General features: G+C 36.9%; 2 protein-coding genes across 6 annotated transcripts in view; one reads left to right on the top strand and one right to left on the bottom strand.

The window, feature by feature from the left end:
* Positions 1-24,952, bottom strand: part of LOC117995698 (uncharacterized) — an 85,391-nt gene that overhangs the window by 41,784 nt on the left and 18,655 nt on the right. The window lies entirely within an intron of this gene.
* Positions 3,418-7,189, top strand: LOC138404582 (origin recognition complex subunit 1-like). Of its 3 annotated transcripts, XR_011238473.1 has the most exons (4): positions 3,418-3,619; positions 3,696-3,933; positions 5,648-5,795; positions 6,942-7,189. XR_011238473.1 is itself a non-coding variant. In XM_069509109.1 (3 exons), the coding sequence occupies exons 1-3, from the start codon at positions 3,528-3,530 to the stop codon at positions 5,651-5,653; spliced, it is 336 nt and encodes a 111-aa protein (XP_069365210.1). In that variant the 5' UTR covers positions 3,418-3,527; the 3' UTR covers positions 5,654-6,655. The 3 variants fall into 3 exon arrangements, 1 of the variants encoding a protein (XP_069365210.1); XR_011238474.1 differs by lacking the exon at positions 5,648-5,795; XM_069509109.1 differs by lacking the exon at positions 6,942-7,189 and having other exon boundaries at positions 5,648-6,655.

Below are 24,952 nucleotides of genomic sequence, written 5' to 3'. Positions count from 1 at the left end.
CGGTGATAAGGACAAAACCATATAATCATTTTGTCACGTTTTAACAAAAGCTTAAATGCATTTAGCTATCTCGCTCTAACAGTAAGTGTCACAATAGGGCTACTTCTAACAGTCCTTGTTCTGAGGATTTAACTAAATCTATAAAACAACATTTTTTGACGTTTCCAGTGCTACCAGATTTTTATGAAAAATAAATAGTGCGTGTGGCAAAAAGAATCACCAATAGGCTACTTGACTCATATCTAATTTCGTCCAATAAATGATTATTTATTATAGTATTTTGCTTAAGACAACGAAATATATCAATAACAATTATTAAAAACGCAGGATGGATATATAAATCCAATTTAAAAAAAATCAGTTTTTATTTTCATTTGAAACGCAGAAAACGCTGTCAGCCATGATGTGACGTCATTAAATATGTAAACAAAGAAATGTCATCCCGATGTGACGCGGGGACTAACGTAGTATCCATATTTATAAAATTTAGAGTCGTGACTAACTTATATATCAACGCACAGCCTAAACATCTAAACAGCTGATCCTAGATACATGAAATTTGGTGGGTGTGTTCTTTGTAGGTGAAGAGAAGGTATCCACTAGGAAAGGATTTTTTGAAATTCCACCTCTGAGTGGGTTAAATGGAGGTTTGAAATTTATGAAGTCCACGCGGGCGAAGTCACGAGCATAAGCTAGTTTTTATATATTTCTAAAAACTCATAGTAAACGTAAAAAATTATCGTTTTCTCTTTATAAATTGAATAAGTTATTAAGTAAGACTTACAACAAAGTGATCTTTGCAAAAATAAATTTGGGTTGAAGTCGTTAGTCATATAGGATCCCTTTAAGCAAGTCTTCGCGTGTTACGTATATTTATTTCACTGGGCACTCTAATCCACAACTTTCCTGTGGTCTTTATCGATGCGTTTTTTACATTCTCGGATGATACAATAACGATAATCACTATATTTTTCATGTAAACTAGTATAATAGAAGTCATGTTTATTAACTTTGGGAGGTTATGCTGTTGTTTACAAATGCATGACGTCAGAGCACAGATAATCTATCGGCCAAACATGGCCGACAGTGTTTTCACCTGTCTAAGAAAAATATATTTTTAAATTAAAGTTTTATGGTTTTTAGGGCGCAAAAAAATATAGTGTTAATTTTTTTGATATAATAGGACAAATATTAACCATTTAAGACCAACTTTAAAAAAGTGTCAAGTAGCCTAGTTACGGGTAACTTTGGAAAGATTAATGATATAAAAATTACTTGGACGATTTAACCTATGGACTTGTAACGCGCCTAATATTACGAATAAAAATTTCTGTCACTTTTGGTGCGGGACGAGGAAACACTACATAGACAACTTGACACACTCACTCAACAAAGTTTTGTGTCATTATTAACACACACATATCTAAATCTTCAACACTACTACATTTTACGCACACTAATAAGTTATATACATCAACATACAAAGACATTACGAGTGTAAGATAAGACAGTCAAATTGATTTGCGATGCTACCGTATCGATATTTTAAAATATATCGATAGTTTTTCAGAAACAAAAGTAGAAGTAAGAATTTATTACTCGTATTTAATTACTTAAAACCAGTGTTTGGTCAGCGTAGCGTATTCATCGTAGTATTCGATCGCACAATTGTGCCCACTTCATTTTAAAGTGGGCGTCTTTAGGAAATCTGTAAAAATAAAACGATTATGATAAATTATTACCTGATCCTCATCCTTGAGAAAGGTACACCTTTTAGCTACATATTACCCAGTTCAGAGACACCCTACCCCGTTTCGCGCCTATCACTAAAATTGCGTTGCTTTAATTATTTTTTTAAATGTATTAAGTACGTGAAATCACAGAAATCGACCAGTTTTATTACAAGTAATAGGTAGCGAAAAAATTATGGTAATTAATAATAACTATTCTTTACTTGACTTGAAGACGGTAATTTAGTCGTTAATAATAAAGAAAATGTTTTCATCGATATCGATAATCGAACCGCAATCACTATCGTACTACTACGTAATTTCATGCTGTTCACGCGTATTCAAATTTTAACCTAATTTGTATATAACGAGGGTTGCAATTGTTTAGAAAAAACAAAATATAGTCTCGGGAGGAGTGTGACTCGTTTCTACCGAATTATTACGTACTCAATTACTGAATCGGTAAAGTTCTCGATTGTTATTTTATTATAATAATTTATGTAATTTAATTTATAGAAAGCGTTTATTACACCAAAAATACTTACTTATGAAATGAAATTCCATCTTTTTGTAAATTTGATGTGTTTGATTTGTTCTTGCACTCACTAACGGCACAAACAGGCATTTTTCACCCAGCGTGTAAGACGTCGTCACACATCGAAAACGATTCTGACAATGACAAAATCGATTCCGCAAACAGTGTTTATAAACGCAGTGGATTAAAAATCCATTACTATTGACAGAGGGGAATAATCATGCGAGGCGCGTCCTTAGGTTAAATCGTCCAAGAAAAATTACAAAAAATTGTTTAATAACATCTAAGACCACCTAATTACTCAATAAAATATATATTTACGTAAATCATATCCTAAACCCTTTTTTAAAGCACTATTTATTATACTAATCTTATCTACCTCTAAGTAACTAGGTACTTATTTTATTTTAGTAATTATTTTACTAGTGTTATAATGCTTTCCAGCCTACCCTGCCTAGTAATAATAATACCCTGCTTGTGTGAGCTCAAATTAAAAAACCGGCCAATGGCGAGTCAGGCTCGCGCAACGAGGGTTCCGTACTACAGTCGTATTTTTTAGACATTTTGCACGATAATAATTCAAAAACTATGATGCATAAAAACAGATTAGAATCTGTTTTAGAATGCACAGGTGAAGAACTTTCCTATGATACCCCACTTGATACAGGTATCTTATTTCGAAAATTGAAAATACTAATTATTAATTCAAGACCACAATTTAATTTTTTGTGTGTGATGTAACCACAAATTCACGTTTTTCAGATTTTTCCCCGAATGTCTGCTATAAGATCCACCTACCTGCCAAATTTCATGATTCTAGGTCAACGGGAACTACCCTGTAGGTTTCTTGACAGACCGACAGACAGACAGAACGTGAAGTGAGGTTATGTTGACTCAAGTAATGTAAATAAATAATAATTGATTCGTTTAAGTTGTTTTTGTTTTTGAAGTTATTGTGCAATGGTGGGTTGCAGTATACTAAGCTACAATATTGCTACAATACCCGGAACGAACGTAAAATAGACGGAATAACATTTCACAAGTAAGTACTACTAATGCTTGAGCGAGAGGGACTGAGGGGGCCACGCTAGTTGCATATCTGGAGGTATCTGTGGTAGATAGTGATTATATACTCTTTGGGATTTACTCCTGTGGACTGTGGTAGACATTTTGACATTTTGCTGTAGTTTTGACTTTGACTGAAAAGTGTGGCCGTGAACTTTCGCAAGGTCGTCAAATCGTTAAAAACCAAAACAATCATAATGTCTAGAAAAGAAATAAATAAGAAGTGCGTGACCTGGCTGAGTGAGTTAGTACGAAATGAACAGAAGCTTACCACCCTGCATTACTACAAGTAAAATATACGTTCGTTTATTCATTACCTACTCAGATTCAGTTCATTTCTTTAAAATAATGTATAAACTTTTCAGAAAGTTCCAGTTTAAAGATATTGTTGGTGAAATTGGTGATTACGTCCTTATTTCGAACCCGGATTCTGCGGAACCTGATACCGAAGATGGTTGTGATGTAGCTAAAATACTGGCGTTATATGAAGACAGCTCGAATGATCATCCTTTTAGAGCAAAAGTGCAATGGTATACGAACCATGACCGCTTGCCTCTAAGCTGTTATAATCAAGCTGAACCTATTAACTTTTATAGTAGAGAGGTAAGCAAATTTCATTTTGGTACAGAGATACTTTTTATCAGATATTTATTTTTATAGGATATTTTTGATATCTAGATATATATATATATAAAAGGAAAAGGTGACTGACTGACTGATCTATCAACGCACATCTCAAACTATTGGAAGGATTGGGCTGAAATTTGACATGCAGATAGCTACTACGACGTAGGCATCTGCTAAAAAAGGTTTTTGAAAATTCAATCCCTAAGAGGGTGAAATAGGGGTTTGAAATTTGTGGACTACACGCGGACAAAGTCGCGAACATAAGCTAGTTAACAGTAAACCTCTACAAACAAAGTTTTGCGGTTCGTTAACAAAAGTGATTCTTTCCATTTTACTTCTGTAGTGCGGAACCCTCGTTGCGCGAGTCCGACTCGCACTTGGGCGGTTTTTTGGTTATAACTTGCCGCTTCCGCTAGCAGCATAAGCGGCAAAGCAGAAAATTAGTTTTAGAGTGGTTGGTGGTGACTGGTCATATTAGACAGGACAGTACATTTAAGGTGCACTGGCTGTCTGCTTTAGTTAGTATATTAATTACTAGATGATGCCCGCGACTTCGGCTGCTTGGATTTAGGTTTTTAAAAATCCCATGGGTAACCTTTGATTTGCCAGATAAAAAGTAGCCTATGTCACTCTCCAGGTCTTTAACTATACCCATGCAAAAAATTATGTCAATCCATTGTCCTTCCCCGGGATTTAAGCTATCTCTGTACCGAATTTCATCAAAATTGGTTAAACCGATGGGCCGTGAAAAGCTAGCATACAGATAGACAGACACACTTTCGCATTTATAATATTAGTATGGATATCAAAAAACTATGATAGAGTGTTTGTTTTATTTTTTGTGTAAAATATACATAAACCTATTGTTTTTTTTTATTTAAAAAACGAAATAAAAGAATAATGTGGCTAATTCCGTTGTACACTATCTCTAAACTAAACTAAAATGACACGTCTAAACCTATTGCTATCCCTTTCATAATGTTTGCTTGCGGAAAAGGATATCACTAGATTTAGACCTGTTAACTTAGTTTAGACTAGCTTATGCTCGCGACTTGTCTGCGTGGACTACACAAATTTCAAACCCCTATTTCGCCCCCTTAGGGGTTGAGTTTTCAAAAATCCTTTCTTTGCGGATGCCTACGTCATAATAGCATGCAGATGCATACAAAATTTCAGCCCGATCCATCCAGTAGTTTAAGCTGTGCGTTGATAGATCAGTCTGTCAGTCACCTTTTCCTTTTATATATTAAGAAGAAGATTAGAGATTGTGTACAAGTGAATGGGCCCCAATATCCATATTATGTGTGTGTTAAATAAAATCAGGGTGAGAGATAGCTCGTTTTGTGGGTGTGGTCTGGATGAGGGCACAGTAGAGCACATATTTTTCAATTATTGTAGTACTAATCACCTTGTATCTTTGTACAAGATGCTACCCTATAATATCCCTAGCCCAATTAATTTCCCTTATCTCGCTCTCTTTTCCTAATCCTTGGGCTCTAAGATGTATATGTAATTATATTAATTTTTATGATATTACATTATAATTTATACTTTTAACATCCATAGTTAATGTCTTGACTGTCTTGATATTTTTAATATTTATGTTCCTTTGTCCCTTTATGTCAAACTAAAACTATACTAATCGCCCAATATATAAACTAATAACTTGTGTTGTCCTTGTGATGTCTAGGTCTAACAAGGGATTGGAGGTGTTCAAGAACCAAATTACAACGTTGTTTTCTCCACTGAATTGACATTGGCGGAATTATTGCAGACTACAAAACCGCAGTGCAAAGAGCCATAGAGAAGAAAAGAACAATATTGTAGACAATGATAGTGTAATAAAAAGTAGAGGAAAATGTGACTGACTGATGTGATAAAGTCGCGGGATATTCATCCTTCAATATATCTAAACTAGCTTATGCCCGGATCAGTCAGTCTGTCAGTGACCTTTTTAGGGTTCAAAAGGAAACGAAGCTCTCTTAATGCAACTCGGCTGTCTGTCTGTCTGCGTGTCAGTCTGTAAATATTGAATTAAAAATTCAATTAAATTATTTTTCCGGAGGGCCGAGATCCCTCCCTATGTCGAGAACACATGAAAAAGGAGCTGGAATTTTTTTTTTCGAACCCTAGCATGGTGGTACACCATTGTTTAGAGTATGAATATTTTTCTATCTTAAAAAATAAGGAAATGCGGGGCCGTCCAAATTGTCAGTTTTAGACCATTTTTGTGACGGGGCTATCTCAAAACTAAACTAGTCAGGAATATAAAAATTTCGGTATATTATTATTTACTGTATTTTATTATATTTATTATATCTACTTTATGTTGTTTTATTATATTTACTGTATTTAAACAACAAATACTGAAAACAACGATTTATAAAATAGTTTGTAAACTGTGACCAAAACAAACAAACATTTTTTGGGTTTTTCTTTCACAGTTTATTGCGATATTCTAGCTCGGAAAAGAAATATTTCGTACACCCAAAATAATTGATGTTCTATGTTCATAATTTTTTTTTATTTTTTTAATAATTATATACAGAATCAAAAGAGCGAGGCCCGACTCGCACTTGGCTGGTTTTTCCTTATATATTTAGACTAGCTTATGCTCGAGAGTTCGTCCGCGTTTACTACACCAAACCCCTATTTCAATGCCAATTTCAGGATTGAATTTTCAAAAATACTTTCTTAGCATCATAATAGCTATAAAATTACGTCATAATAGCTATCTGCATGCCAAATTTCAGCCTGATCCGTTCAGTAGTTTGAGCTGTGCGTTGATAGATCAGTCAGTCAGCTTTTCCTTTTATATAATTATATAGATAAATTAGGTACCTACCTACTTGCTCGTTTGTGAGTGGATGCAAGGAATGGTAGGTAGCTACTTTCCGTAATTGTATGTATGTATACTAATACCACCTTTTCCTTTTATATATGCAGATAAGTATCTAATTCATAAAACCTAATCATATTTGCAGGTAATAGAAGACCATAGATCATTCAACACAGATGTATCAATTGAAACATTTTTTGAGAAATGTTCAATAATATTACTGTTCACAAAGGATACTTTTTTTACTAATATTATACGGAACCATAACAAATACGCCTACATATGCCGATACAGAATCTTATCAGTAGGCACAAGCAAAAGTTATTTGGAACCAGTTTTAGAAGAAGAAAGAAAAGCTATGCAACTTCTATGTAATAAATAAATAAGCCTTTATTCAGACATGTTTCATTTTTACAACAATATGTTAGTCGCTAATAATAGGTACAAGATTACAAATAAAACTACAAGATTTTACATAACTATTATTTCTAAAGTAAGTTATTTCGAACACTTAATAATATATTATATTACTTAGGTACTTATTAAGTCTTGTACTGCCTCGATAACCCACAATTCGTCTGTGTGCCATTTTTTAGCAATGGCCTCCTCTAGTTGCCAAGTAAAAAATTTGATCCCGTATCCCGACAAATCCCTAATTGTTTTCGGGATAAATATGTTAACCCGGAGTATCAGCTACCACAGTACCAAATTCCATTTAAATCCGTCCAGTAATTTTTGCGTGATGCGCGCACAGACAGACAGACAAAAGTTCCAATAAAATTTTTGGGGTCTATATCGATAGTATAATGTTTCCTCCGATTAAAATTTAAAAAAAAAATGTAATGTACAGAATTCGTCTATTTATAGTTTTATTATAAGTATAGATACTAGCTGATGCCCGCGACTTCGCCCGCGTGGACTTAGGTTTTGTAAAATCCCGTGGAAACTTTGATTTTCCGGGATAAAAAGTAGCCTATGTCACTCTCCAGCTTTTGCTTACTGGTAAATCATAAGTCATAAAGCATAATGAGCATTGAGCTATTTAACTGGGGTACCTAACTATTTTTTAGGTGAGCAGTGCTTTTACACCTCTGTGAGTTGCACGCCACTGATTGCCATCCAGTTCAAATTTATTTTGAAAATTTCAACCCTCTAGCTACTCGGGAAGTTTAAATTCAATCGCAAAATTTGTTCCAGACAGACAAACAAACAGACCGTCAAGAAAGCGAGTTAATAATACAATTACAACCGAATTGAGAACCTCCTTCCCTCTTATCATAAATAAGGTTACAAGTTCCGAAAAATAAGATTTTTAAAAAGGGCTAAAAGGCTGGAGGGCTCATAGCTTTTTAGTCTTTTAGCCCTTTAGGCATAAAAGAAACGGCGCGCCTTTTAGGTTTTTTGAAACCCTTTAAATAAAATAGTCTTGTTAAGGCTACAAGTTCCGAGAATAATGCTCTTGAATGAAAAAGGGCTCGGAACTGAAGAGCTTTTTAGTCTGTTAGCCTTCGAGCCTTCAAAAAACGAGGCGAGTCTTAAAATTAGGACTCAAAGGCTCGAGTCCTATGGAACACTAATCCCACACTAGCGCAAGCCCCAGCGACCTTGGTACTGTAGTCATCCCATCCGGCCTCTTACCGTCATCCCTGAACAAACCGGACGGTTCTAGCTGAGCTGAGATGGAGGCAATGATAAACTTGATATTAATTTCATAATATTTTATTACTTCTAAAATAAACCATAACCTAGTCGAACTTCTCAAATCAACCTCTTATGACGAGTTTGTTGAATTTTCATTGGTAAGTATACGGCAAACTTATTTTGAACATGTCAGTATGCACAATTCTCGCGGAAATAATTGTCGCTAGCGGAAACCGAAACGTTATTTTTTCACCGTGCTCCCTACGTGATCATACAAACTAAGTAAGTTGAAATTTTCTTTTTTCACACTTGCTTTGTGATATTCATGTTTCATATTTTATTCATGACCTCAAATTGAACACCCAAGGAGTCTGTTGGAAATTTCGTGATTAAAAATAACGCTTTATTGAACCTCATATTTTTACCCGACTACGGCAAAGCCAAAAGGAAGGATTATGATTTTAGCAGTCAGTCAGTCAAGAAACCTACAGGGTAGGTTTCTTGACCGTTGACTTAGAATCATAAAACTTGACCTTCCCGTTGACTTAGAATCATAAAATTTGGCAGGTAGATAGGTCTTATAGGAGACATAAAAACAAAAAATCTGAAAATCATGAATTTAGGGGTTACATCACACAAAAAAAATTTAATTATGGTCATGAACTAATAATTAGTATTTTCAGTTTTCGAAGTAAGATAACTTAATCAAGTAGGGTATCATATGAAAGCGCTTCACCTGTGCAATCTAAAACAGATTCTCATTGGTTCAGAAATGTTGAAAAAATACGACTGTAGTACGTAACCCTCGGTGCGCGAGCCTGACTCGCACTTGGCCTGTTTTTTGTATATTTTATCATAGTTTAAAATATAATAAAGTTCATTCAGCTTAAAAAAATTGGGCCAAGGACAAAGACATTCGTTTCCCCTTCTCCCGCGCCGCCCCGCCTCGCTCGTAAATCGAGCATGAAATACGACTGGAAGTTTTATGAGTCTGACGCATACATACCTACCGACGGATTAACTTCGCATTATTATTAGAGATATCAATATATGTGAATAGTGCCTTCAAGTACCTACCAGTAGTTTCTAATTTATAATGTCTCAAGAACCTTCCTTTCAGGAGAGCTAAAGTAATAGAAAAGAACAAAAAACGTGTAATTAAAGACTAGTGCCACAAGTTACAAAGCTGTGGTACACTAGTATAAGCTACCCAGGTGCATCTATAAATGCTTCATTTAAAAAAGAAATATTAGCCATGTTTATCATGCTGACTAATATTTTCTCCTCCAATTAAGCGTAAAGCTTGTGCTAGGAGTAGGTACGACAATAGTGCAACGGGTGGGGTTTGAACCAGCGACCTTTTGCTTTTCAATCCGCTCCTTTAACCGTTGAGCTATCGAGGCTCTTCATCATCGTCAACAAATAGACGTCTACTGTTGGATAATTAGGTCTTTTGAAGGGATTTCCAATTTTCATACGCCATGGTCTTGCGCCGCCTGAATCCACCTAATTGGGGTCTTCCAACATTGCACCTTCTGGTGCGAGGTTGCCATTCCAGCACCTTGGAACCCCAAGGTCTATCGGTTTTTAAACTATGTGCCCGGCCGATTGCCACTTCAGTTTCGCAACAGCCATGTCGGTTACTCTGGTTCTCTTTACGAATCTCCTCAGTTCGGATTTGATAAACGTAGAGAGCCAAGCATACCTCTCTCCACCGGCCGCTGAGTAACTCTAAACTTTCTTATAAGGCCCATAATAATTAGCAAGCATGTCTCGGATCTATTTACCTATAGTTACTGCCTTTGATCTTCGAGCTCTGAGGAATACGCATTGAGCGTAAATGTTTACATTAATTTAACTAAGTAGTAAAGATTCTGTGTTTTACATTCACCAACGTTTGCCAAATGTAATTTATTGATCGTTCACCTAATTCTAATATTATTAGATAGATTATTTTTATTATTAGTAAGAGCGATGGCCTACCTAGTAATTAAGATGTCGGCTTCCCAATCAGGAGTGTTATGGTTCGATCCCGGTCACGCAGCTCTAACTTTTCGAGGTTAAGTACAATATGTTTTTGAGCAATTCAATATCATTTGGTTTGGCTTCTTAATTATTTATCATATCATGTAAGCAAAATTATTATCATATTATCCAAAATCACAAGAATTTTAATACATAGTACCTACCTATGATAATAATTTTGCTTGAGCAAAAGATTGATTTAATCTGAAGGACACGCGTCGTAACTCGTAGCAGGTGCTACGCTCTCGAAATGCTGTCATTGTTAAGGTCTTTATAACACGGGTCACGTTATGTTAAATAACGATCTTATAAAAATGGATCTAATTCTAAAGTCTTCGAACAATGCGTGTTGCCTGTGATGATATTATACGGTTTCGAAACATCCGCTAAAAGAAGATTTTTAAAAAATCAACCCCTAAGGGGGTAAAATACGGGGGCAAATAAGGGTTTCGAAATTTGTGTAGTCCACGCGGACGATGTCGATGACACGATAGCGATTTTATACTAATAAAATAAGATTATTTTTTACTCTTATTCTTGTGATTTCGCTCACTGTAAGTAAAGCAAATGTAACAATAGATACTCTCATCATCATCATGATCAACCCATCACCGGCTCACTACAGAGCACGGGTCTCCTCTCATAGTGGGAAGGGTTTTGGCCATAGTCTACCACGCTGGCCATGTGCGGATTGGTAGACTTCACGCACCTTTGAGAACATTATGGAAAACTCTCAGGCATGCAGGTTTCCTCACGATGTTTTCCTTCACCGTTAAAGCAAGTGATATTTTAATTACTTAAAAACGCATATAACTCCGAAAGTTAGAGGTGCGTGCCCGGGATCGAACCCCCGACCTCCGATTGGAAGGCGGACGTCCTAACCACTTGGCTACCACAGCTTTACTAGGCTACCACAGCTTGATAGATACTCTATTCAAGGTTATTCTTCCATAGTGAAGTCACGACAGGTCCAGATGTCAATCGGGGAGCGAACCACCCGCACAGCCCCCGCGCTAACCTGGTGCGGACGAGCGCGGATGTGCGGGGCGTCCCCCCGTCTCATACCCCGATTGCTATCTCAACCTGTCGGGGATTATACAAAGCGATGCTCTTACAAAGATATTCCAGTGAACCATTGTATTATAAAGTGAGACGCAGGTGAAAAGGTCTGTAAGCCTTATATTCCTTACAGGCTTACAAAGTATGGGTGAGTACACTACCAATGAACTATGCTGAAGCTATTGCAATTCAATAGATTTTTTTTAACAGCTACATCAAAGCCTCTTTGAAATGCCACTTTTAACTTTTAAATAATATCTTAGTACCTACGTTTTTAGTATAATATCTTAACTTTTTAGTATAAATATCTTAACTTCGATCAATATGTGTGTTTAAACATTACCTAAACCCTAACACCATAATATGACTTATTGTCAGAGCTAATTTTCGAAACCGTTGTAACAATTTGGATGAGACTTTCATTGGCAGGTAGAGTAAGCAAGAATAGAATAGAGTATAATTTTATTCAATTAAAATTTTACAAATGCTTTTGAACTGGCAAATAATTTAATTTAGGTAAAGTCCCGCAAATAGCTATTGCGCATGGCCGCCATTTTAGTGACGTCCGCACTAGACTGAAGTTTCGAACTGATGGTACCTATATTTTTATTTCCGGTGACGTCAAAATGACGTCATTTCGATGTTAATGAGACATGGTTCCAGCGCAATAGCAATTTGCGGGACTTATACCATTAATTTGGAACGCTGTTATTATTTATTTATTCAATACTATTTACTTCGTGAGCTCCTTTTAATTATAGGTTTTAAAATAACCTAAATCCATAAATCTAAATCGAACGAGGTCGAGGGCAATATCTAGGTAAAATATAACACTTATATAGTAGGTACTTAATTGGATTCGCCCTATGATGCAATATAGCAATAACGTACTAGGTAAGATTACGCTTAGATTGGTGGCTTGGGTTACGTAATAAATTGTTGACTTATTATTAAGCTTATTAGCTTATGCTCGCGACTTCGTCCGCGTGGACTACACAAATTCCAAACACCTATTTCACCCCCTTAGGGGTTGAATTTTCAAAAATCCTTTCTTAGCGGAAGCCTACATCATAATAGCTATCTGCATGCCAAATTTCAGCCCGATCCGTCCTGTAGTTTGAGCTGTGCGTTGATAGATCAGTCAGTCAGTCACCTTTTCCTTTTATATATTTTGACTAGCTTATGCCCGCGACTTCGTCCGCGTGGACTACACAAATTTCAAACCCCTATTTCACCCCCTTAGGGGTTGAATTTCCAAAAATCCTTTCTTAGCGGATGCCTACGTCATAATAGCTATCTGCATGCCAAATTTCAGCCCGATCCGTCCAGTAGTTTGAGCTGTGCGTTGATAGATCAGTCAGTCAGTCACCTTTTCCTTTTATAAATTTTGATTATGATGCTAACTAGACACAATTAAAAGCTAATGTACCTACCTACAGCTTATTTATTGGCCTTCATTATTATGCCATTTTAGTAATTTTTAAACTACTAATTAATTTAGATCTAAGCTCGTATCATCATCATCAACCCATCGCCGGATCACTACAGAGCCACGGGTCTCCTCTCATATTGAGAAGGGTTTTGACCATACCACGCTGGCCATGTGCGGATTGATAGACTTCTAACACCTTTGAGAACATTATGGAGAACTCTTAGACATGCAGGTTTCCTCACGACGTTTTCCTTCACCGTTAAAGCAAGTGACGTTTAATTATTTAATTTTAAGAAAACGCGCATAACTCCGAAAAGTTAGAAGATTTTCCGGGAGAAGAAGTTGCCTATGTCCATTTCCGGGACGCGAGCTACCTCTGTACCAAATTACATATTTAAATCGGCCAAACGGCCTGCATCTTCATTTGATTCCTTCAAGAATCCTGTGGGAACTCTTATATTTTCTGGGATAAAAAGGGTAGACGTAAGCTAACTCTGTAACATATTTTATCAAAATTGATTAAACTGTTGGGCCGTGAAAAGCTAGAAGACAGACAGACACACTTTCGCATTTATATAATAACTAGATGATGCCCGCGACTTCGTCGTCGTCCGCGTTCCGCGTTCCGCGTCCGCGTTCGTCGGATTTAGCTTTTTAAAAATCCTGTGGGAACTCTTCAATTTTCCGGAATAAAAAGTAGCCTATATCCTTCCCCGGTACGTAATTATCAGAAGGTTTGTATGAAAGGAATGTTTGGAAAATCCACGGGAAATACAGTTCCCGCGAGACGTGCACGAAGTTAGCTAGTATTATTACAATTTAAATGAACTGAACAATTCCAAGTTCTCATTTCAAAAGCTTTCCAAGTGTACTGAAGTGTGGAAATCACCTGAGGCACTCTACGCTCCGCAACTAGTAAGAAACTCTGAGATGACCCTCTCTTGACACAGTTTAATAGACCGGGGCTTTTGGCCTGTTTTTATGCAATACCACAGCACAATTTTATATTATTTTATTTTATTCTATTACAAGTTAGCCCTTGACTGCGATCTCATTGGAGGGTGCTTACCTAGCCGTGTAGCATGTAACGTATCTGATACTGTATCAAGTGAGTACGTACTACGTAGGCACGAGCCGCGCTCTCGCGCGTGCAACGCAGTAAGTTCGCAGTGACCCGCCGAGTAGCGGTTGATACAGTATCATACGTTACATGCTACACGGCTAGTGAGTACCCTGCTTTATACAGTGAAATGATGTTGATATTTGCGAACAAACACCTACATTTTTGCTGGCTTCTTACGGTTAATATAATCTCTTAGCATTCTCGCACTTTTGACCCAACGGGAGTGCTCTGTATATAGATATATTATGTCCAGTGTCCCACCAAGAAACTAGCTATCATGTTCACCAAATGATGATAATTAATTACGTAAACTTAAAACTAAAGCTACAAGGGTTCCAAACGCGCCCAGGTCTGAGAAGAGCCCACAACATACTCACAAACAACCTTCAGATACACAAGTATAGTACGCGACAGGTCGAGATGGCAATCTGGGAGGGAATGCCCCGATCATCCGTACAGCCCCCACGCTAACCTGGAGCGGACGACGTGCGGGTGAGTGGGGCATTCCCCCGCCTCATACCCCGATTGCCATTTCAGCCTGTCACGGACTATAGGTAGGTATTTATATTTGTATAAATACCTACATTAACAAACCGCGTAGCACCTCTACAGCCTATAAGAAACTCCGCGTGACTCAAGCTCACTTGACACAGTTTTCCAGCAGCTACCCCCGGTCGGTGTAATAGGCTTGTTTACAAATTGTAACTAACGAGAAAATATGAGGATATTTTCTTGAACCAAGGTCTTTGTCATGGAAATACTATTAATCGTATTGATGGGGCGTTATTTCGTTATAACTATACCATTATGATGAAACTTTAAAGATGACCCGCCCCGGCTTTCTTGTAGAAAAAAAATACATGAACTAATGAATTTATTTATTTTATTTATTGTGCACAACACCTCAACAACTTGTGTCACTTTCACTTATGATATTATGTCAAGACTCTACCAGCCACTACCAGTAGTTCGGAAAGTTCGATTCTAATGAGAAGTGCGATCACGAAACTCAGCAGTTGCTCGTTTTCAGAAACAAAATGTTACCATATTATGTATTTACACAATGCATAAGCAATGTAATTATTACACTACCTTGTGGGCTGCTGAATGCAAAACCGATCGTTTCCATGCAACCTTGTTATAAACGTCAAAAATTCGTCAATCACTGCCCATATTATAAATTCGAAAGTGTTTGTTTGTTTGTTGGTTTCTTGGTTTGTCTTACAATCACGTCGCAACGGAGGAACGGACTGACGTGATTTTTTGCAAGGGTTAAAGACCTGGAGGCTAGACCTATTTTCCGTTTTGTCCCGGAAAATCAACGAGTTCCCACGGGGTTTTAAAAACCTAAGACTCCGCTATCCGTCCGTCCGTCCGTCCATCTATCTGTCAGTGGGCTGTATCTCGTGAACCGTGATACATGAAAACAATAGGTAGAGAGTTAAAAATTTCACAGAATTTCCTACAATATTTACTTGATAGTACCTACTTTTCTATAGTAGAACCATTTTGATACAAAATATTTGAAAAGGTTGTGTCACGTAGCCAGTTAACGCCGAATAGAGGCGATAGGATTGTATTGTAACGTGTGACATTGGGTTTTACTGCATGCTTCATAGCCACAATCTCAACCGTGAACTGACGCTGAACATAATTCGCTTGTAGAGTATAACCATTTACCACAAATCCAATACCAAAATTCCTTACTACATTATGGCGACGAGGAGCTAAACTAACAAGGAATAGATCTAAGTAATGTAATAGAATGATTAAATGCGCTTTAGAAGCGTTAATATTTCACTAGCTGATGCTCGTGACTTCATCCGCGTGGATTTACAGGTTTATTAAAATCTATTCTCTTTAGTTTTCCGGGATAAAATGTAGCCTATCGCAACTCCAGATCTTGAATTATACCCATACAAAAAACCACGTTAATCCGTTGCTCCGATACGTCGTGATTCAAGGACAAACCAATAAACTAACAAACAAAGACACTTTCGCATTTAGATTACGGCTAGTGATAAGGGTGTATAACCATCGAAGCAGAACTAATAAGTGGAGTTTGAGCAAGAACCGTGCGGAGAAGTATCCTATTGGCCACTGAAAAGTAACTACAGTGCGGAGATGGCAATTGGGGTATGAATAATTTTAACAGTTTTGTAAGCAACCAGAACTATCGTAGAGGCCAAAAATCTGCCAGTCACAATTTAAAGGTTCAGAGTACCTAAGTATGAGGTGGCTGACACTGAAATGTGTCTGGCAGATGTTTTGCCCCTACGATTGTTCTGGCTGCTTACCAGTGCTACCAGTGGTAGATGCATCCGACTATTCGAAAGTACTTGTAAAAGTTTATTTGAATAAAAAAGATTTTTATTTATTTATTATTTACAAAAACTATTGAAATTGTTCCCTGAGTATCATAATATTATAAAAGTTAAGACTCAGACTCTAAGTAAGATTAAGTTATTTTTTTGCGTGCTGTAAAGCGTCTGGCGGGAATAACGACCTACGGAAGGTGTCTGGCAGTTTCAATTATTAACAGTATTTTGTAAAACATTTATAAAAAAAAAAGATTCCGACGAATTGAGAACCTCCTCCTTTTTTGAAGTCGGTTTAAATCAGCACCCAGACTTGAAGAAAAGTGTGTAATGTTTTTACGTACCTTTAGCAGCTGATATCTTTTGATTAACTGCGAACGTTAAACATTACTCTATTGCACACATTTAATTACTCAGAAAATAAGACAGATATGGCACTATTGTGATCTTGGTCTGTTAGGTATTAATCGGATGTTGCAACACTTGCGACGACAGTCTTACGTAAAGTCATCAAGTTTATAAAGCTGGCAGTGGGCCGAAAAATTAATTGCGCTTGACCTTGCCAGTTTGCACTATGCTGTGATTTGCGATATGTGTGCCTAGCTATCTATCATCCAATACATCACTACCCATATTAATGAGAAAATTTATAGGTTAGTTGTCGATCTCGCCTGATGGAAAGTGATTATGCAGTCAACGGGCTATGTTGGAACGGGTATGCAGTTTTTATTAATAATCCATTCCCTGTTATTGGTTTCTACCGACATCGTACCAGAACGCTAAGTCGCTTCGTGGCACGGCTTTGCCGGTATGGTGGTAACTAGCCACGGCCGAGACACAATTTCAAATTGGCCCCGCCGGGAATTGAATGATTTATCCCGAAAATTCAAAGAGTTCCCACGAATTTTTTAAAAACGTGAATCCACGCGGACGAAGTTGCGGGCATCATGCTAGTTGGTTATACCTCTAGTTATCTTATACGGTCATTGTTATTGGACATTATAGGTATGTTTGTTAAAATCAAGCCAAGTAATTATGACCGGCCCTAAAATCTTGTAAAAGGAGTTCGCAGTTTTGTCACATCATTTATATTTTTCCCGTTCCGTGCTATAAAACATCTAGCGAAAAGATATTAAGTAAGTACTTACTCCTACTCTGCTTTTATTTTAATAAAAGTAGTTGTAGAAAGTTCTAACATTTTTACGCTTTTACCGATGCCAAGAACTTGATTTTATATTTTCCTCCTGAACGAAGACAAGAGCATAAAGTTATCATAATAGCATTTCAAAAGAAAGTTTTGGAATGTTGTTCGTTTTTACTGATTTTCAATAATTTATTATTTTAAAAGAAAAGAAGTTCTCTGGCTCTTTTTTACTATTTATTGATTTATTATAATAGTAAACTATAAGTTTAAAAAATATTATACATTTCATAAACATCAATCTAAATTAAAACAAAAAACAAAAAATTAACATAAATTGAATTAAATCTAAAACCTCATCGAGACCACCGCAGCGAGGCATTGTACCTAAGATCCTGGTATTGTATCTTTGGATGGCCAAACTAATTCTTTGCCCAAGGTATCTGCCACCTCTTAGGTCGGTCGACTCGATAACTCTTTTTAAAATTTCCTCAAAAAGAGTTCGAGCCCCTGGACCCCACGGCCCAAGGTTTTCAAGGCACAAACATGAAACTCCCACTGATATATGCGATTCTGGGCCCGATCGGCGCTGGTGGTCGCTACAGCCGCCATAGAGGAGCTGGTCGCCTGAATATGGGATGCAGCCATGTACATTATAATTCAATGGATGCAGCTACAGTATTTGGAACCGTCGTTGCTTTAGTTCTAAGTTTACGTAGTTAATTATCACCACTATCATCATCTTACAAATCTAACAACTGACTATCAAAATTCAAAAGCGTGCAATAGTAGATATAGTACGCGACAGGTCCAGATGGCAATCGGGGTGGGGAGGCCCCGCACACCCGCACAGCTCCCGCGCTAACCCGGCGCGGGATAGCGAGGGTAACGTGCGGGTGTGCGGGTGTGCGAGGCGTCGCCCCGCCTCATATCCTGATTGCCATCTCGACCTGTCCCATAGTATGTCTAGTTTTGATAAATTTTGACTTTGTGTCTGAACACTTTGCATCTCTGCATATTTGTTCATAAATAATTTATGCTTATGAGATTGAAATATAAATGTATGAGAAATTAATTCGCTATTTCAACAAAATATTAATTTCCAACACTGATATTAAATCCGAGAGAAACTCATGATTTCATAATGTAATATTTACTTTTAAAATAATTATTACTGACCAGACTCAGCACATAAACATAAAATAGAGAAATTAAAACAGAACTAAAATTCCGTTTTTCAAAACTTTTATAGATACCTATGAACGTTCATTACCGTAGAGTACCTACTCACATTAACTGCAGAATAATTTTCTACGAAATGAATGCAATACTTATCTCTATTGTCAATGTCTACGTCGCTTTTTGTAAGTAATTAAAATACTGTTAGAGTTAGAAAGTTATTAAATTTTACATCTGTTTCATAAATTATTTTGCTTTGTATCAATTGTAATTTTAAATATAACTAGCTTATGCTCGCGACTTTGTCCGCGTGGACTACACAAATTTCCCCTTTTTCACCCCCTTAGGGGTTGAATTTTTAAAAATCATTTCTTAGCGGATGCCTACGTCATAATAGCTATCTGTATGCCAAATTTCAGCCCGATCTGTCCTGTTGTTTGCGCTGTGCGTTGATAGATCAGTCAGTCAGTCAGTCACCTTTTCCTTTTATATATTTAGATAATAATAATGAATTACAGGGGTAAAAATATTATTCCATACCTATTTTGTGATTTTTTTAAAGAGACATTATCCTGCGCCTTCGTTAGCTTTTCTATGTATTCGTTTAGTTTAAAGCACAAACCTGCTTATGTAAGCAGGTTTGTGCAGGTTTATCTGGTTATTCTAAAACATTTTAGAATAACCAGAGAAACCTACGTTTCATATATTGATCGGGAAAAGAGAAAAATCAAAAGAGTGGGTAAGAGTAGGTATAGGTAATCTCGTCGTCGTACGAACTGCGATGCCTTCATATTATCACAGAACAATTACTACGTAAACAAGCAAGACTTACGCCAATTTGCCGTCGCCCACAACGTAATTTTTCTGATTCTAGGTCAACGGGAAGTACCCTGTAGGTTTGTTTGACAGACACGACGGACAGAGAGACAACAAAGTGATCCCATAAGGATCCCTTTTTCCCTTTTGAGGCACGGAACCCTAAAAAAACCTAAAGTTGCCTCTTGGGTATTGTATATCTTAATGAGGGGATGCATTAATAAATAGTGGAAAGCCCGGACAATAGATGGGGCATATAACGAGCTAACTCGGAATAAAGAGGCAATATTGTTCGTGATTCTCGAAACAGTGTGTATGGCCTTGCCCTGCCTGAATAACTGAGAGCGATTTTAAATGCCTCCCCGACTGCCCATTACATAATATTCTGCTAAGGCCTTTCCTGAAACATCGCTAGTTAATGAAGTTTGTATGAATACCTACAAACTTATAACCCGTTGTTATAAGTTATGCCGGAATCGCCCGTAACCCATTTTCGGGAGGGCTATGAGTGACTTATGAGTTTACAATCAGGGTTTGAAATGATCTATTACTGAAGTGAAAACTTCTTTACAGTGCGACAAGGCTATCTTGGCGCGTGGCGAAAATTAGAACTAACGTTGCCGTCAAGTCTCCCCTTTGTTCTTGTTTGAATATCCTAAGCCTTTTTTCTCCAACAGCGCCCCCCTGTCAATGTCATTCAAGTGCCAAGAGAGCCTTGTCGCACTGTAAGTGCATTGTGTGATTTGGGGTAGGTAAAAATTTCAAGGTCGCATCAGCGACATGCTAATGCAAAAAAAATTATCTTTTAAAATCTGTTCCTTAATGCAAACCATTAAAGTTGAGTTTTTAAACGTTTATACTTAACTATAATTATAATGGTCGATAAACATACCGAAGAAAAAGGTAGCGTAATTTTACTGTGAAGGTCAATATTGACATCCAATAACATCGCACTGTGCAAACAAATTACAGCCATCTAAGAAAAAATAAACGTAGAATTGAAATTTTTGTATCTTTAAAATGAGTGACTTAATTACACAGAGAATTCAACCTCAAGGTTACACATAAGGTTTCGCATGAAAACAAAATCGTAAAAGGTTCACGGGGGATAGTGGAGAATGCTTTATTGTGATTAGTGGGCTCAAAAGTCACGTAATCAAGACACTGTGTGGAATAGGCGTCGGCCTACTTTTATGCTAATTATGACGTAGGCAATAGGCATCAGCTAAGAAAGGGTTTTTGAAAATTCAACCCCTAAGGGGGTGAAACAGAGGTTTAAAATTTGTGTAGTCCACGCGGACGAAGTCGCGAGCATAAGTTAGTTCTTATATATTTTAAAAGCAATATGACATGACAACAAGTTACAAGACATAGGCTCTAAATGTGAATAAAATATCCTATCAATGACCCAGTTGTGGAGTTTTCGTTCCTTATAATAGTTGTGTGCATCCTCTAGGGATTATCGTTGAGTGTATTGTACTTGTGAAGTGCTTTAAAGGGATAAGACCCGATTGTTAGGTATATCGCAATTAAATTAGGTGACCCCGATACGGCGATACCTCTTGCCTCTCTCTACGTGTTGGACCCATATTGTAACTATACAAGGACTGATCTAGACAATCCTTTATCCTGAGCAAACAGAGCAAACAAATGCAAATAAAACAAGATTACGAAGAGTGGAGCGCGAGTTAGACTCGCGCACCGAGGGTTCCGTTCCGTACTACAGAAGAAGTGAGTCAAACTGAAGAAAATCCCTTCTTAGCGGATGCCTACGTCATAATAGCTACCCATCGCTTGGGCTCTCTACTGAGTATGGGCCTGCAGAGGGTTTGGTCGTAGTCCACCCCGCTGACCAAGTGTAGATTAACAAATTTCACACACCTGTCACACAACTCCGAAAAGTTAGAGGTGTGTGCTCCGACCTATAAAATAGGAGACGCATGGCTATCACAGTTTAGAGTAACTCAAAACTCAATAGTACCTAATAGTAACTCAATACGTAGACTGATGAACAGCTCTTGCTTATAAATTGAAACAACTTCTGTCAAAGCGGCGCGCTTTAACTCCGATCAATTTAAATAAGAGCCTTTATACTTTATTGGAGTATTGGCAACAGGAACTTACTTGGGACTTTTTAATAACTCTTATCCTTTGTAGTCTCCATTTATTTTATTCAATAAAGAAGGTGACATTAGTTGCTGCTACGTTAGATTTAATAGCTACGTTAAGGTAGACTTTGAGCTAAGCGACAGCCAATGGTCGACACTTTAAAGGCTCTTCCGTACAAATCAATGCTCAAGTATTGCTTCCCAATAGTTGCGTGTTGCTATCGCCTGTCGCGGCGCGTACTCAGTTCCGCGTCCCCACTATACTACCAAAAATTACGGAGACAGGCGTGTTTGTTGCGGATCTGATTAAGTCCGTCCACCAAGTTGGGGAACGCCCACGTGGTCGTGTTCCGTCCACTCGAACTTGTACCACGAGGTTTTCAATGGTACCACTCTTCCTTGTGATGTTCCCAAAGAACCTGAGGATTCGTAATTGTACTAGTAACGAAAGCCTTTGATTTATTTCCAGTTCCTTGAGAATGGAGACGTTTGTACGATGTGCGGTCGATTTTATTCTTAAGAGGCGTCACCAGCACTATATTTCCAGAGCATCGATCTTTCGCCGGTCGGTTCGTCTAAGGGTCCACGTCTCAGCCGCGTATAGAATGATCGGAAAAACAATACATTTCATTAGGCGAACTTTAGTATTTTTTGTAATTCTTTTGTCTCTCCAGATTTTCGATAACTTCTCGACGGCTGATCTAGCCAAGGCACAGCGTCTTTTGATTTCGGTCTCGCAACTCCCGTTATTAGTGGTACCGGAACCAAGGTAGATGTAATTAGGGACCACCTCACAGTTATTGTAGGTAGGTAAGTATTAATATTTATATTATCAATATTTATCACAAAACTAGCTGACCCGGCGAACTTCGTACCGCCTAACACGTCACTCAATTGTTTTGCCTTCCCGGAACCCCTCCACAAACACTTAAACTTTATGATATGGTATTAAAGTTCAAATTAACTTTGAAGTATTATTAGGTACAAATCTTTTGTATGGGAATATCGAAAAGTGTTGTTTTTAGACTTTTTCAGCCAATTTTTAAAAAAATTCTCTCTGTAAGAACCATCCTCGTACTTCAAGAAATATTATAAAAAAAGAATTAGCAAAAAAAAGAAGATTATGTATTTGAATCTATAATTGACTAATTTATCTTAATACACTGCACTAAATAATCAGTTTATTATGTACTATTATAGTAAATCTTAATCCAAATATCATAATAAAATAGGAATTGAGCGTGTAGCATGCCTCTTTTAATGCATATTATTTATTGGACACATTCATTTTCATGTAAATAATCAAAACGTGTTATTCTAAAGTTTCACAGGTTACGAACAATGTCAACATAAGCTTTTGTTAAATATTAAATGCAATTTCTTGCTGGTTCTTCTCGGTAGGAACGGCATTCCGAACCAGTGGTAAATTAAACTAGTTAACGATGCAAAAGAACTTGTAATAAGTCTACTTGAATAAATAAATTCTATTATATTCTATTCAATAAAACGAAAGCCTTTGTTCTGTGATGTTGACAAAGCAAACAAATAAAACAGTGTAACAAAATTGACGAAAAAGCCAAACTTCATTTCCCTTTGTTTTCAAATTGAATTAATTTTTTTTTCTATTTTTTGTCTGCTTTTTGTTCATTCATGAGGATATTTTAGAAGTTTAAGCGTGTTTCAGCAGACTAAGAATTATGTTTGAAAATGTATTTATGTGATTATTAAGTATTTGTTTAAATTATATGGTTACTTAAAGTTTTTATTTCTAACTAGTCCAGCATATTGTAACACCTCTTGTCTCGACGACCCGCGTGCCACCGAATCTTCCCGCAAGTCCCAGCAACTTATTAACTTAACTTATAAAACTTATTAACTTTTAACTATTTTATTCTTGTACTTTATAGAAGATATATTTTTTCAACACAAAGTTGTTTCTACAGTACAGTCAAAGGCCAAAACTCGTTTAGCACCTTAATAATCAAATTCATTCGCACTGCACGGTACGGTTGTGTGGCGTGTTTATAGAAAAAGTGTTCATAAGTACGACCGCTCTTTTATGCAATAGTTTTGCGGAATTGCTACTCGAACTCTGAGGCCGACCGTACATGTCTGTTGGTCTAAGGCACTAAGGTAATTCAGATCGATACTTAGTTCGTAGAAGCGTAGCATTTTCGTAGACTTGCTCTCTACAGAAAATGAGTCTTCAAACTAATAAGAGCAATATGATATATCAATGTATTGTTTTATTGATGTTTACACATAGTTTTTATCGCGTGAACTAAATTTAATGATTTTATATTTATTTAACAGTTAGATGTGTACCTTCTCTCTATCTACTCTTCTTTAGTCGGTTAAGAGATTGTATGAAACCGAATTAGCACCACTATACCTACTTATATTCATTAGTAGTTAAGTGAAATCACTAAAGGCGTTGGATAATTTTTACAACTTACTACAGAATTGCAAATCAAATGAATATTCAGAGGCATGTTTTCTGGATGCCACGTGTAACTTTTGAAGTTAAATAACGTGAAAAATGTAGCAGAAAATCGCATGCCGATTTCCACGAGTACTTATTTTATATGCACACAATATGGATAGTGACTTCATCCTCGTGGATTCAGGTACTTACTTTTTTAAAATCCTCGTGAGATATTTTGAATTTTGGGAAAACTTTTTGTTTTTGAAACTTTTCCTTTCAGGATTTTGGAAATGAAAAGGAAATATTGTGATATTATGTCAATCAAAATCAAAGAGTAATCTGGATTCCAGCCATCTCTGTGCCAACTTTTGTCAAAATCGGTTAAATGGATAGGCGGTAAAAAGGTAACAAATTCTCAAACACACACACATGTACTTTTGGGTTTATAATATTAGTATTTGGATTACAGCTAAATTCACGAGTGATTCTCAGCTAGATGTTTCCATTCCATAATGTACAAAAATAGTAAGAAGAAGATGGCCAATTAAGACATAAGTGGGCCCCGTCCATACTAACCGTCCATAGTAACCCCTCCGAACATACACCCTTAGGCACATATCAAAAAGTTAGGCAAGGGTCTTATCTTTCCCACCGCTTGTAGCGTTAGATAGTTTTTATATAAATATAACTTCCTTCAACGTGCAGGTAATAAAATGAATTTCTCGGAATCTAGAGATCATTTTAGAATTCTTTCTCGTCTCAAGTATTAGACTCTATCGAGGGGTAATATCGGTTATATAACCTGTTTATTGGTTTGAGTTCTGAGTACTTATTATAGGTAAATGAGGTAGGTATGTAGTCCAGTTGTGACAAACGATCACGCCGCGCT

This window comes from Maniola hyperantus, chromosome Z (genome assembly GCF_902806685.2).
Source record: "Maniola hyperantus chromosome Z, iAphHyp1.2, whole genome shotgun sequence".
NCBI classification, from domain to species: domain Eukaryota; kingdom Metazoa; phylum Arthropoda; class Insecta; order Lepidoptera; family Nymphalidae; genus Maniola; species Maniola hyperantus.
This window is presented reverse-complemented; position numbering and strand designations above follow the sequence as displayed.

What these genes read in the sequence shown, in the direction of transcription:
- LOC138404582 (XM_069509109.1), top strand. Translation starts at nt 3,528, where the DNA reads ATGTCTAGAAAAGAAATAAATAAGAAGTGCGTGACCTGGCTGAGTGAG. An exon ending in ACCACCCTGCATTACTACAA is followed by an intron (nt 3,620 to 3,695) that starts GTAAAATATACG and finishes TAAACTTTTCAG; the next exon opens with AAAGTTCCAGTTTAAAGATA.